This window comes from Borostomias antarcticus (genome assembly GCF_949987555.1).
Source record: "Borostomias antarcticus genome assembly, chromosome: 14".
NCBI lineage: Eukaryota > Metazoa > Chordata > Actinopteri > Stomiiformes > Stomiidae > Borostomias > Borostomias antarcticus.
The window spans coordinates 17,859,927-17,875,108 of NC_140247.1; the positions used below are offsets into that span (position 1 = coordinate 17,859,927).

Sequence of the window (15,182 nt, forward strand, 5' to 3'; positions counted from 1 at the left end):
ACGCCCACCGCCCGCCTCCTCGGGCCACCCGTCCCTCTCTGCCCCTCCTCCTGGGGCTGGTTCAGGAAGTAGCTGATGAATCCTGGGATGTTGTCCTCAAACTGCTCAAACTCATCCCCGTCTCCCTGCGCCGGGCTGTCTCCGCCCACCTCCCATGCCTGGGGGGGGTCAGAGGTGAAGGGCGGGAGGACCTCTGTCACCTGTCCAGAGAGAGACACGGAGGGGACGGATGAAGGGACAAGGGAGGAGGACAGGGACGGGGGGAGGATGTAGAAGGGCACGGGTCCGGTACATTGGTCAGGGGCGTGGGGACCGTCGGGGGGGCAGAGCAGAAGCTGGGACAGGGACACGTAGGGGAGGTGAACGGGTAGGGCCACCGGGGTAGCGGGATCAGGAGGCGCGGCCTCAATGCCCCAGAGAGTGGCGGCGACATCATCAACGCGGGACGCCACGGGCATGGACGAGGCAGCGTGCGATGTCATGAGGTCAGGGTTCAGAGCGGAGGTGGAGGGGATGTGGGGGTGTTCCGGTTCCGCAGGCCCGGCACAGAGAGGCTGATGGGAAAAGTCTGCGTGGCGAGTCGGCGTCCCTGCGTGCGTGTCCCACTCCGCCGGCTCCTCTCGACCTCCGGGTCCCCCGGCGGCGGCGCCTTCTCCCAGCTTGCGTCTCCTCCCCTCCACCTCCCTCTCTCCACCCCCCTCTCCGGCCCTCGGTACTTCTCTGTCTGGGGGCTCTGTCTGGAACCCTACGTCTGTCGACGCCGCTCTGTCCTCCGCCTCCTCCCCCCCCACCTCCTCCAGTCCGTGGATGCCCAGCATGGCGGCCGCCGCCATGGCCTCCTCCCTCGCCATCTCCCCCTCTCCCGCCATCTCCCCGGAGTACAGCAGGTCCACCAGCCTCAGCAGGGTGCAGGCCCCAAAAGCCTGGAACTCCAGTAGGTGGCTCTGCCCAGATGGAGGGGGCAGAGCGGCCGACAGCGCGCAAGAGAGGAGGGGGCTGAGAGAGGACAGGATGCAACTGTGGACCGGAACAGACACATCTGGAGGAGCAGAGAAGCGAGGACAAGAACGCTGGTTAAAATGCGCCACAATATGTTTCTGTTCTATTTGACCGATAGCTAATATTTCAGTGGAGATAAGAGGCCAAAAGCATAAGTCTCACTCTAGATGACAGTTGAGTTGTCAACCCTGTTGTATGTGTGTGTGCGTGTGTGTGCGTGTGTGCGTGTGTGTCCTGCGTACCCTGGGCCCGGAGCACGGTGTCACAGTACTGACTGCAGAGTTGCTGCCGCTGCAGCGCTGCCATGAGCAGGGCCTCGAACCCCGGGCTCTGGTATCGCCACATCCCTCCCCCCTCACTGAGAGAGAGGAGAGAGAGAGAGTTAGAGGGAGAGAGAGAGAGAGAGGGAGGGAGAGGGAGAGAGGGAGTGAGAGGGAGAGAGAGTGAGGGGGAGAGAGAGGGAGTGAGAGGGAGAGAGAGAGGGTGAGAGGGAGAGGGAGGGAGGGAGGGAGGGAGGGAGAGAGAGAGAGAGAGAGAGGGAGGGAGAGAGAGGGGGAGAGAGAGAGGGAGGGAGTGAGAGGGAGAGAGGGTGAGAGGGAGAGGGAGAGAGAGGGAGAGAGAGAGAGAGGGAGAGACTGAGGGAGAGAGATTGAGAGGGAGAGAGAGGGAGTGAGAGGGAGAGAGAGAGAGAGGGGGAGAGAGAGAGAGGGAGAGGGAGAGAGGGAGAGGGAGAGAGAGAGGGAGAGAGAGGGAGTGAGAGGGAGAGAGAGTGAGAGATAGGGAGGGAGAGAGAGAGAGAGAGAGAGAGGGAGTGAGAGGGAGTGAGAGGGAGAGAGTGAGGGAGAGATAGGGAGTGAGAGAGAGAGAGGGAGAGAGAGAGAGAGAGGGAGGGAGAGAGAAGGAGTGAGAGGGAGGGAGAGAGAGAGAGAGAGAGAGGGAGAGGGAGAGAGAGAGGGAGGGAGAGAGAAGGAGTGAGAGGGAGAGAGAGAGAGAGAGAGAGAGAGAGAGGGAGAGAATATAAAGCCAGAACGGCACTTGGAGAGTGCAGACCTCTGCCCAGACCTCCGCTGATGAATGCATATTGTCAGCATGTATTGTACAGCGACATTAGGGCACCGATACTTAGAGACTTATGTAAAAAATATCCTGGTGGAGGATCAACATCTCAGTTTCTGAGCAGCAGGGTTTGACTCAGCTGGGACAACCACATGGGTGCTCTTCAGCTCTGCTCTCTGACCTATCTCATAGGGCTGGGTATCGAGTCGAATTTCAATAATCGATTCGATTCCGATTCACAAGGTTCAGATTCGAGTATCACAATTCAATTTGATTCGATTCGATTCAATATCGATTTGGTTAGTGTTACTAAAACCTTTTTTTTTTTTTTTGCTGTAACCTTAATTACATGACTGCCAAGTTATGCAACATATCAATACTAGGGCTGGGTATCGATACTGATTTCCAAAAATGAATGAATCAATGAATCATTGAATGAATTAATGAACTATTCATTCCTTCATCTATTCATTAAATAAAAGATCGATTTTGGGATTCATGAATCGATTCTGAATCATTTGAATGAATCGATTTTTTAAACCCAGCCCTAGTATCTCAGCTACCTAGATAGTTATGTATGACAGGACCGACGGCAGTAATCTAGCGCTAGGTTGTCAGTTAGAATGTTGTGAGTTTAAAGTTTAAGTTAAGTGAAGTTTAAAGGAGTAGTAAAGGGAAAAATCATGTTTAGCCCTGTTTTAAGGTTACTTATGATCATATACAATGGTTCAGATCAAGAAGTTGACAAAACTAGCACTTTTGAGAAAGTTGATAATTTCCCTTTGCGTTTAGGTCATACAATGGATGTGGGTGGGCACCTTGAAAAATCATTCAAAAACATGTTAAACTCTTGATTTCAAAGACTAGAAGCTTACCGAGGGGGTAATTGGTGTCCGTTGGTGTTCTGACATCAAATTCGTCGCAAAGTATGAATCCTGTAGGGTTTTATTGATCATTTTATGAAATCCATTGACTTGTACTGACGCGACCGTTGTAGATGTGTAGATCAATCCGCAGAGGGGATTCAGGAAGCGGAACTACTTACGGTAGCTATTGTTATTGTTTATGTTGCTAGGCTACCTAGTTTGCGGAAGTTTACACACGTATGTGCTGCGACTAAATAGCCTAGTTATATGCTAAATATTTAAAAAAAAGCCTTTCCAGATGGACTATAATCTTACTTTATGGTGAATTATATGTCAGAACGCCAACTAACACCTCAGTGAGTTTCTTGTCTTTGAAATTGAGTTTAACATGTTTTTTGAATGATTTTTCACAGTGCCCACCCACATCCATTGTATGACCAAAACGGTGGTAGAGCAATTATCAGACTTTCTCAAAAGTGCTAGTTTTGTCAACTTTTTGATCTGAACCATTGTATATGATAATAAGTAACCTTAAAACAGGGCTAAACATGATTTTTCCCTTTACTACTCCTTTAAGTTAAGTTTAAAATTCCTAAAAAATCAACAAATGGCCAAAAGTCACCAACAAACTTGGCCCAACAATCTAAAGTTGGTGTTGGTTGGCGTTTGGTTGGGTTGTTACACCTTTTTCTGCAACCATCATATGTTTTGTAGAGGTTGTTGTTACATGGTTGAGCAGCCATCAGAAATGGTGACCTGTTTATTGCTGGATCTCTGATGATCCTAGACATGCATATTTTGTCCACGTAAAATGTGAGATGATGGCGAATCACCATAAAACATTTGGTTAGTGTTTGACTTACTATGCAGGTAGCAGCCTACAGAGTTGTCACATATCCTGACGGCTGCTGCAGTCATAATGGGGAAGAGTACCCAAGTCCCAACTGGATGGCAACGGGTCAACGGGTTTCTCGGTGCTTATAAGGACACTTATCAACTCCAAACTCATAAGCAGATAGCTAGATTATGTAGGCTGACAGGAATCTGAGTGGACGTCCACCTCTTGACATTTGGTTGATTTAACTGACAGCTCAGTACCTCTGAGGGTCACCAAATAAGATGGTCGCAGTGTAACCCAGCAGTGACAGTGTGCAGGCAGCCACCTTAAGATTCAAGACATATAGGTTACAAAGTAAGCTTTCTATTTAATAACCAATTATTGCAGGAAATACGGTGGCTTTACGTTTCACGAAAACATGCGATGCAATGTATCTTGAGTGCCTCCACACTGCCCCTGGACACTGCCCCAAGCAACACCAGTTGGATCGGTGTGCCATTTTTGTTGGTGACTGTTGGCGTTGGATAGATTTTTTGTTGGTGAACATGTTGAATCAAAATGATTCTGACACCAACTGCAAACTTTGTGCAGACACCTAGTTTATCGTCACAGAGAACATTCCATTGGAATATGCTATCAGCACTTATTGGCGACACGTGGCATGAGTTGATGAAGTCCAGGCAAACAGGATGGCTAAAGCTAGCTATGGCTAGCTACAGTAGCTAGATTACGCGCCTGCTAGATAACCTTTTGGAGGCGTTGTGGTGTGCACCTGTCAGCATAACGTTACCCAGTCAACAGATAAAGCATACACATCTAATATAAGCATAAGCATGAACTGAATGACACTGAATGGGTTTAAACTTAAGACTCTTTGGCTAATTAAGTGCATCTCCAGACAGGAACCTCAAAGCGTTACCGCGGTCAGGAGTCAATTCGTCACTCACCTTTTACAAGTGCTTTAATATGTTTCTTTCTTCTCCAAATAAAATTAAAACTTCACGACATGGTATCGTCGAATAAAACAATGTACTTAAAATTTGAGAGGATATCTTCTTAATTTACGTTCATTTTTATTCTTACTGAACTAGACGCCTAGAAAGAACGATGTGAAATGAGTTGCCACGCGCAAACTACTGTGGAGTACATCCCCCGATTTAGGTCACTCTTGTGAAAACTATGAACATAGGTCAAAGTTTCAAAACAAAACTTTATTCACCACCAGTTTATCATTTTACCATATGTTTTCTATGATGATTAATTCAACATTCAAAAACTAGGCTGCTAGAATTAAATTAATACAGTGACACAGTTGTGCAATTAATCTAGTTTAAGACATTAGAGTATTGAATATAATCTAATTATAGAATATGGTCCAGACTTCAAACAGACAAGCTTCATAATCTGATCCTGAATAAGCTCCTAAATGGGGCAGGTATGAACACAATTATAGTGGAGTCAATCAACAGAATCCTCCAGGAGGCTCTGCCTTCATTCCACCTGAGAAAAAAAAAAGTTTTGATCCATCCTCAGTCAGACAGAAACCGTCAGAAAGGTTAGGTAGGTTATTCAATATTCTGCTCAGATAGTCCCGTTTCCTGTGTAGTCGACGAGGTCAGGGTCAGAGGTCAGGGCCGGGGCCAAAGTTGGGGTCAGGGTGGATGAGATCGGGGTGTCAGGCCTGGGCCAGCGCTCGCTGAACTTGGCGAAGAAGAGCGGGTCTGAGAGGGGCCCGCCGTAGACGATGGTCTGGAGCAGGTAGACGAGGGCCACCACCAGACAGCTGATTAGGAAGAAGGGGATGAAGGGACGCAGTTGGGTGCAGGCCACGCCTACCCCGTACCCCAGCCCGGTGAGCCCGCCCTGTTTCCCGGCGTGGGAGGTACGGCGGGCCGTGCCGGGAAGCGGACAGGGAGAACGGTCCCTCATGCTGGAAGACATGTGGGAAGGAGAAATGACGGAATCCATGATGGCGCAGCAGAGGCACCAAGAAAGGCTGCCTCGTCTCCCTGAGGGTTTCTCTGCTCGTCTAGTGTGTTCCGTCTTCTGTTGATCCACCAAAAATAATCCAGAGACCATAAGGACCAATGTCTTTTGCTCTCACACCTTTCTCTCAGAGGCTACCAATACCACAGACATCAGACCTACCTCAGCAAATGTGACTAGTCCAAGGAGGGCAAAGTTATATCCGTTGGTCTGCATATGACTTGAGGACTTGAACAGTGATAAGCTGTCATGTTCAAACCTTCACTGATATGCCGTTGCTAAGCAGGTGGTATTCCTTTGGTCTCACTCTTCTGTGCTGCTCTCTTTATTCTCTTGCGTGTGTGTACCCAGGAGAAACAAGACACTCAACCTATTTGAGAGAGGGAGAGAGCACATGAAGGAGAGAGAGAGAGAGAGAGACCTAAATATAGTTTCAAGTGACGGGAGGGAGAGAGAGGGTATGAGAGACAGTGGGAGAGAGATTGGGAGAGAGAGGGTGTGTTGGTGAGCGAGACAGAAAGAGAGCAAGGGTGAGTGTATGAAAGAGAGCGTGAGGGAGTGAGAGAATCTGCTGCATTAAGTGTTTTAAGTTTAAGCTGGGCCTAAAAACTACACCAGCTGGGCCAAACACACACACACTTGCACACACACTCTCAGCACACCCACACACTAAAAGCACTCTGGCAACTGTAGGTCTTTACATAGACTAAAGTGTGGGGATGTCTGGAATGCTGACAAATATGTAAAGGGTCAGGGGAGACAGGGGACACTCCGGAACCCACTCATCTCGTGTTCTCTCTGACTCTCACACACACACACACACACACACACACACACACACACACACACACACAGCCCAATGACAAAATACACAGCGCACACAGGCACATACATTAACACAAACACTACCCAATAACAAACGCAGACACACACACACTCACATGACCTCTCAGATTTCACCCAGCAGGAGTTTGTAATCAGCAGCACATCAACACACAAGGACATTCAGGAGGGCTTGTGGGTCATGAGAGCCTGTTAGAGAGCTTACCAAGGCATGAGGAGATGGTGCAACTACGCTGAGGTCATGGGTCGTTAACTGGGGTGTGATATAGGCCCACAGACCAATGGGTGGAGAAATTGATGCATAGGCTACATTTAGCTGATGCTTTTATCCAAAGCGACTTACAAGAATTGCATTTAACATAGGAAAAGTCAGTGTACCACTACTTGTCAGAACTCACTAGTGCATTTCATTTAGATCGAGGAATGGACGGATGGATGGATGAAAAGATGAAGCATTGTTTCCCCTAGGATTTTTTTCAGGGGGGCTGGTAGACCCCCGAAACTACTAGTGTTGATGCAGGGCGGGCATGTCATCGACATGTTGACAGCGTTGTCATAGACGCACACAGTAGGGCATTGGTTAGTATTGGTTCATTTCTCTACACTGAGCTGAAAAAAAAAAAAAAAAATCCAATACATGCAATAAATAGGTCCAGGGGAGTCATAACTATCTGTACAGAAAATATAGCCAACAGTGTAGTGCCTGTGGAGCAAATGCAGAATTTATTTTTATTATGAGCGAAGCCGGCCCGGTGCTGAGCCCCACCCCCTGAACGGCACCATATGGAGTGAAAATGGCCACTTGTTTATATCTTATACGCTGCACCACTGCCCCATCTTGTGGCCGAAAAAATCAAACTGAGCACCTTTAAGTAGCTAGCTACAGCAACGGAAAATATATTTATTTCATCTTTCACTCATCAGAAAATGTCCGCTAGCCGCAATGCTAGTCGCAGTTTTCGACATGCTAAACTCCATTGACTTATGCTAAAAACATAAGCATTTTTGGCATTCGTTTTTTTTACTCGCCAAGGAGGCAGGCCGCCATGGAAACACTGGATGGACCAATAGGGTAATGGAAGAATGGACAGATGGAGGAATGGATGGATGGACAGATGGAGGAATGGATGGATGGGAGGCTAGATGTGGAGAGAACAATGGAACAGGTGAGTTCACTCAAAATCCATATTATTTTACCCTGATCTGACCTCATACCATACGTTTACAGTATACAATAGACCACTGTTATCTACAATAGTCCATTGTACATGTCTGAAGGAGTCAGATTACTCATTGAGCTGCTTCCCATCAATTAAACGTGTTCATACAGCTCACACATTGACAGCATCTGTACACACAATGAACATGTAAGTCTGAGAAAAGATCTTTATTTATAAAAACAGTATTGCCAGTTACATACTCTTACTGAAAAAAATGCAACTTTTCAGAGCCAAGGCAGGCATGATCATAGTTGTACATGGAGGCAATGCTACAGAGAAACACGTGGAAAATAATAAAAAAACATGATTGGTCTATTTTGCAGTTTAAAACAATTAGTGGTAAAAGTGGAATAAAAACTAGAAGAGTTTGCATAATGCTTTCACCCACCACGCCCAAATACACTGCCCACCAAATCAGGAAATAACATTACAACTTAAACAGACACAAAATGAAAAACAGAACACAAAAAGAAAAACATATAGGTCTTGATATAACAAAATGTGCTTTTCGTTTCTCCCACTTATGTCAAAACCTAGTCTTTTCTGTCTCAAACTCGAGGTTCCTCTGAGCGGTCAGATTCAGATTGCCAGGGTTAGAGTGTCATCTCAATTCTAAAATCGTTGGATTGGATCTAAAAAGACGGCCCCCTCCTTTTCAATCAACCCCAATAGGCAAGACGGTCTCTACGTTAAAATAACATTACAGTGAGCACTGAGTTCTATTGTTGTAGGTCAACTGTGGGGCTTTTTCAGCCAGAGGGCTGTTCAAAACCATTGCAGACGCATCTATTGTACACTCTACAACTGACAAGATTCTAAATTCCACAAGAGGTCGTGTCCATTCTAGAACGTTCTGACAGTTCTGTCTGCAACACTCCATACTACTCCACCCTTCCAAACAGGCCTTTGTCTGTAGTGGTTCTGTATAGAAGGGAAGAGTAAGGAAAGAGTATCTACTGTTGTAGTATAATGGTGGAATGTCATGTAGTGGTGCTTGAGTCCAGTAGAATAGTAAAGGTAGTGTTAAGGCTACATAAGCAGCACTGTGTGTGGGCGCGGTCACACAGTCGCAATTAACCACACAGACCTACTCACGCGCACACACTTTCTGAACACAGTAGCTCTATCAATGACTGGGGGGAAAAACAGACATGGTTAAAAATGAAGGTCTCACAAGAAGTGGCAGATGGTGCTTCTGTAAAAGCAAATGAAAGAAATAAAATACAAACTGAAAAATGTATCACAGGTGTAGAAAACAAGGCATGCCCTACGCACTCCTTGAAAATATTACAATGTTTCATGTGTCTGGTCCTAGACATGGAATTAAACCCACCACACACACACACACACACCCAAGTCCATATTTATCCATCACACGCACACTACCAGGTTTCATTCACATCTGTGTTTGGCTTCCCTCACCCCTCACTCCCCCCCCAACCAGTGAATATGAGAGATGAAAGTGACTCCTAATCACACACAAACATTCCACATCTTTCAGGGCTGCATCCCATTGGCCGATCGGCCGCCCACATCCTCCTGACCCACCAACCCCAGAAGGGGAGAATCATTAAATTAAAATCAAAACTTAAAAGCTTAAAAAAAGCAATAAGACATCCCATCTATGATCAAACAAATCCTCTTTTTATATATACAGCATATACCCTTCCTACACACACACACTCAAAGCAAACCCAGGCCTTAGAATGTGAGTGTTGGCAGCAATATGATTCCCGATGACAACAGACAAAATAACAAAGGGGGGATGAGGATGATAAAGACAAGAGATTCTCAGTCAAATATGAAGTATAACCGTAGAAACAACAGAAATAAACAATGATTGTCAACAAAGATGATTGCCTTGAGAGAGGGAATATAATTTAAATAAGAGAGAATATATTTCTGATGCTACCATGATGATGTGTGTGTGCGCTGCTGTTGAATACCGTGTCCTCTGATTGCAACACAACCGCTTTCTTTGGATGTCAATCCTCGGCTTCTTAGATCCACTTTGCCTTGTGATGGAGGAGGGGAGAGGGGGATGAGGGAGGGAGAGAGAGAGAGTCTTGTGATGGAGGAGGGGAGAGGGGATGAGGGAGGGAGGGAGAGAGAGAGCCGTGTGATGGAGGAGGGGGATGAGGGAGGGAGAGAGAGAGAGTCTGGGGCTCTCCGTTCACTCCTCAGTAGCAGTGGAAGGGCTGGACCGGCCCACTCTGGGTGATGCACACTATCAGTTTTTCTGTTGAACAAAAGACGCACATCGTCAACACACACATTCACTTCTCGCGCGCGTGCGCGTGCACACACACACACACACACACACACACACACACACACACACACACACACACACACACACACACACACACACACACACACACACACACACACACACACACACACACACACACACACACACACACACACACACACACACACACGCTCGTCGGCATTGGAAATGAGGGAAACCTCAATTGCCCTACGAGTTTAAATAAAGGTTTGAAATTGAAAATGAAAACGCGCACACACACACACAAACACACACACACAATACCAGTGTGTGAGCATCTAGGGGTATGGCACACTATTGGTACCCATGGACTCGAGGGCTTGTCAACTAAGCTCAGATATGATACTCGACTTTCTCTCAAATATTTTCCTAAAATCAAATATATTCGATTGGAATTATATACTTCTGCACAGAAAATGACGCACAATGGAACTGCCAGTACCAGTTCTAACCACGAGAGGGCGTATACCGCCTATTGCTAAGAACAAGCACCAACTGAACCTTTGTGTGTGTTCATGAGGTTCAAGTATTCACCTTACCCGTTAATACCCAGTTAACATGGGGGACATTTAGTGCAAACAGGGTCCTTTAATCAGGCCTGTAGCCGAGCCAGCTGAGAGCAAGAGGAACAGCCTGTAGTGCTGGTGCACTAAATCATATTTAGCGCTTGTTTACAATGTTGCTTGCCGACTGCAGAGAACACGCGCTCGGATCGTACTGAAGGAAGGTATTTCCTCGCCACATAGAGAGATAGAGAGAGGGAGATAGAGAGGGAGATAGAGAGGGATAGAGAGAGATAGAGAGAGGGAGATAGAGAGATAGAGAGAGGGAGATAGAGATGGAGAGGGAGATGGAGAGAGGGAGATAGAGATGGAGGGAGATAGAGATGGAGAGAGGGAGATAGAGAGATGGAGAGAGGGAGATAGAGATAGAGAGGGAGATAGATGGAGAGAGGGAGATAGATGGAGAGAGGGAGATAGAGATGGAGAGAGGGAGATAGAGATAGGGAGATAGAGATAGGGAGATAGAGATGGAGAGAGGGAGATAGAGAGGGAGATAGAGATGGAGAGAGGGAGATAGAGAGATAGAGAGAGGGAGATAGAGATAGAGAGGGAGATAGAGATGGAGAGAGGGAGATAGAGATGGAGAGAGGGAGATAGAGATGGAGAGGGAGATAGAGATGGAGAGAGGGAGATAGAGAGATGGAGAGAGGGAGATAGAGATAGAGAGGGAGATAGATGGAGAGAGGGAGATAGATGGAGAGAGGGAGATAGAGATGGAGAGAGGGAGATAGAGAGATGGAGAGAGGGAGATAGAGATAGGGAGAGAGATGGAGAGAGGGAGATAGAGAGGGAGATAGAGATGGAGAGAGGGAGATAGAGAGATGGAGAGAGGGAGATAGAGATAGAGAGGGAGATAGAGATGGAGAGAGGGAGATAGAGATGGAGAGAGGGAGATAGAGATAGAGGGAGATAGATGGAGAGAGGGAGATAGAGATGGAGAGAGGGAGATAGAGAGATGGAGAGAGGGAGATAGAGAGATGGAGAGAGGGAGATAGAGATAGAGAGAGGGAGATAGAGAGATGGAGAGAGGGAGATAGAGATAGAGAGGGAGATAGATGGAGAGAGGGAGATAGAGATGGAGAGAGGGAGATAGAGAGATGGAGAGAGGGAGATAGAGATAGGGAGATAGAGATGGAGAGAGGGAGATAGAGAGGGAGATAGAGATGGAGAGAGGGAGATAGAGAGATGGAGAGAGGGAGATAGAGATAGAGAGGGAGATAGAGATGGAGAGAGGGAGATAGAGATGGAGAGAGGGAGATAGAGATGGAGAGAGGGAGATAGAGATAGAGATAGAGATGGAGGGAGGGAGATAGAGATGGAGAGAGAGATAGAGATGGAGAGAGGGAGATATAGATGGAGAGAGGGAGATAGAGAGATAAGAGATGGAGAGAGGGAGATAGAGAGATAGAGATGGAGGGAGATGGAGAGATAGAGATAGCGGGAGGCTGTGTGAAGCGCGCTGCTTGGTGGTAGCCTAATAATCTAATGTACATTTTGAAGATCATTTCTACCCCCGCCCCTTCCTTAATCGATGACTAGTCGAAGTTAAAATATTTATTTGACAGCCCTAATGGACTCCAATCAATGTTCCATAACCACACAGCGTACACAACTGTAAAAACACTAGACAGGAACGAACCACACTAGTTACAGCAGAGGCAGTTCTAGGGAGGAGAGAAAATAGGAGAGAGAGAGAGAAGGAGAGAGAGAGGGGATAGAGAGTGAGAGAGAGAGAGTAAGAGAGGGATAGAGAGAGAGAGAGCATGCAGAACGAGAGGTCAGACGTACCATGCTGTAACATGCAGAGGGGAGAGGGGGGGATGGCTAACCATCGTAGGAATCCAAAAGGGGCAACGAGCCCTTTCTGCCCCCATACACCCCTCGCTGAGAGAGCGACAGAGAGGGAGGGAGTGACCGTGAGAAAGAAAGAAAGAAAGGGTTAGGTGTTGGTGGTGAACATCAAGCGAAAGCTGAACAGAGAGGAAAGTTGAAAAGGTTTGGAGAGAAAGAGGGTTAGTCCAGTTCAGTAGACTGAAGATGTACAAGTGTGTAATCGTCCTTGTGTATGTGTGTGTGTGTGTGTGTGTGTTACCTGTAAAGTGACTCGGTCAGTGGCATCCAGAGTGTTGTCCAGAGTGTGTCTCCTCTCTCTCTGGTCCAGTGTAGAATAGGCTTCTACCAGAGAGAGAAGGTGGGAAACATAAAGCTATGTCACAATGTTCACACATATATTGAGGGTCCAAGTGGAGAAATTTGATAGGAAATGGGGGAAATGGACTGTGTATAAGAAAGAGGAACAGGAATAATGTGACGGATGAAAAAAGAAAGACACCACAGATCATCAGGATTGTACATACTGTGTTACGCTACATGTGAATGAGAGAGGAAGCCCGCATGTCACTGCATTATCTTTATTATTTATATAATGACTTGTATTTATTATTTTGTGGTTTTTGTGAAATCACAAATGTTCTCATTATTGTGAATCCCTGAGTATATGTAAATTGAAAAACTATAAATAAAAATTGAAGTTACAAAAAAAAAAAAAGAAGCTATGTCACAATCTAGGACACAGGAAATGGGGTATGGCTTGGTGTGTGTGTGTGTGTGTGTGTGTGTGTGTGTGTGTGTGTGTAGGGCTGGGTATCGATTCGAATTTCAAGAATCAATTCAGATTCACAAGGTTCAGAATCGATTATCACGATTCGATTAGATATAGATTCGGTTAGTGTTACTAAAACCTGTTGTTTTTAGCTGTAACCTTAATTACATGACTGCCAAGTTATGCAACACATCAATACTAGGGCTGGGTATCGATACTGATTTCCAAAAATGAATGAATGAATGAATAAATTATTGAATGAATTAATTAACTATTCATTCCTTCATTTATTCATTCATTAAATAAAAGATCGATTTTGGGATTCATGAATCGATTCTGAATCATTTGATTCAGAATGGATTAATAGATTTTTTAAAGCCAGCCCTCGTGTGTGTGTGTGTGTGTGTGTGTGTGTGTGTGTGTGTGTGTGTATAAGGAGACTCACCAGGGCCTAGATCATTTAGTGGAATCATGTCCCTCTTCTCCCCTGTAGAGAGAACCGACTGTTAGCCTGATAGAGACTCTTACCCAACGTGATGTCGTAGAACCACCTCAATTCAAACAATGGGGGATATTACATCAGACAGAGGTGCATAACAGTCTTTCTCTCTTTCTCCTATGTACAATTACACACACGCACACGCGCGCGGGCGCCTCACCTCTGTCCAGCAGTGGCAGGGTGCTGTCCTCGTAGGTGCCGTTGGCCCGGCTGCTGGGGCCGTTGGCGCTGGGCGCCAGGTTGATGGCGAAGTCGCTCTTCTTCCAGCCGTCCTTCTCCAGGGGCTTCCGCAGCTCCTTGTGACCCCAGACCAGCTGCAGCACCTGGCCCGCCCCGCGCACCTCCCGGTCCGAACGCTTACTGAGCACGAGAGACGCGGCGCGCACACACACACACGCACACACACGCACACACGCACGCACACGCACGCACGCACGCGCACACACGCACACACAGGCACACACAGGCACACACAGGCACACACAGGCACACACACGCACACACACGCACACACACGCACACACACGCACACTTAGAAAAACAGGAACGCTCACATAGTCTCAACTCGCTTTCATTCCTCGCAGTGTTTGAACGGTCGTTTTTATGAACACACAACGTATTGATCTGTACAGGCATAATATACATCACACACACGTGCACACGCACACACACACACACACACGAGACACACACACACGACACACACACACACACGCGCCCTCTAAGCAGGGCCTCCTGGTCGTACCCGTCCTTGTTGATGAGGACCAGTCTCTCGATGCCCTGGGAGGCTCGCAGGGTCTTAGCGGCCTCCAGGCTGTTGCCTAGCACCTCTGTGAGCGTGCTCAGTACGGACACCACGGTCTCCTCGGACAGAGCGCGCGCAGACTGGCTCTGGCTTCCCGGCAGGTTGGCCACCAGGTGGGGCACGGCATGCTTCCCTATGGGACACACACACACATCAGAACAAGGAACCAAGGCTTTACAAAAAAACGATAACTAACTAAAACTGTATTGTGTGTTTACAAAACTAACTAAAATAAACTAAAATTATTGAGAAAATGTCCTTAGTTTTAGTCTTTTTCATTTCATACATAAGCCTAGTATTTTGGGTGGATATGAAATCTATCCTCCATTTTTCTTTAGCTGTGCCCCTGCGCAGAAGTAATCTGACCTGCGCGCAAGATGGTTTGTTTCACGCAGAATGAAATAATGTGAGCTCACAAGATCAGGATGGTCTCACAAGGCTAGCGCAGAAGAAAGAACTAAACTAAAACTAATACTGAAACTAATAACTAAACTAAAACTAAGCATTTTCAAAAAATAAAAAATAAACTAGCAAACCTGCTTTAAAACTAATCAAAAGTAAACTGAAATTGAAAACAAATTTAAAACGATATAAAAATAAAAACTAATGAAAAAA

At 46.6% G+C, this 15,182-nt stretch overlaps 1 protein-coding gene across 5 annotated transcripts in view; it reads right to left on the reverse strand.

Moving 5' to 3' along the window:
- Window positions 1-7,970: 7,970 nt before the first annotated feature.
- Window positions 7,971-15,182, reverse strand: part of LOC311318034 (catenin delta-1-like) — a 30,717-nt gene continuing 23,505 nt past the window's right edge. For 4 of the 5 annotated variants that reach the window (XM_084449219.1, XM_084449218.1, XM_084449216.1 and 1 more), the window contains 6 exons: window positions 14,508-14,700; window positions 13,923-14,122; window positions 13,709-13,750; window positions 12,754-12,836; window positions 12,450-12,545; window positions 7,971-10,047 (listed from right to left, as the gene is read on the reverse strand). In XM_084449219.1, the coding sequence (XP_084305345.1) occupies window positions 12,486-12,545; window positions 12,754-12,836; window positions 13,709-13,750; window positions 13,923-14,122; window positions 14,508-14,700 (578 nt within the window). In that variant the 3' untranslated portion in view covers window positions 7,971-10,047; window positions 12,450-12,485. The remainder of the gene's footprint in view (window positions 10,048-12,449; window positions 12,546-12,753; window positions 12,837-13,708; window positions 13,751-13,922; window positions 14,123-14,507; window positions 14,701-15,182) is intronic. The other variant, XM_084449217.1, reaches the window with a different exon arrangement.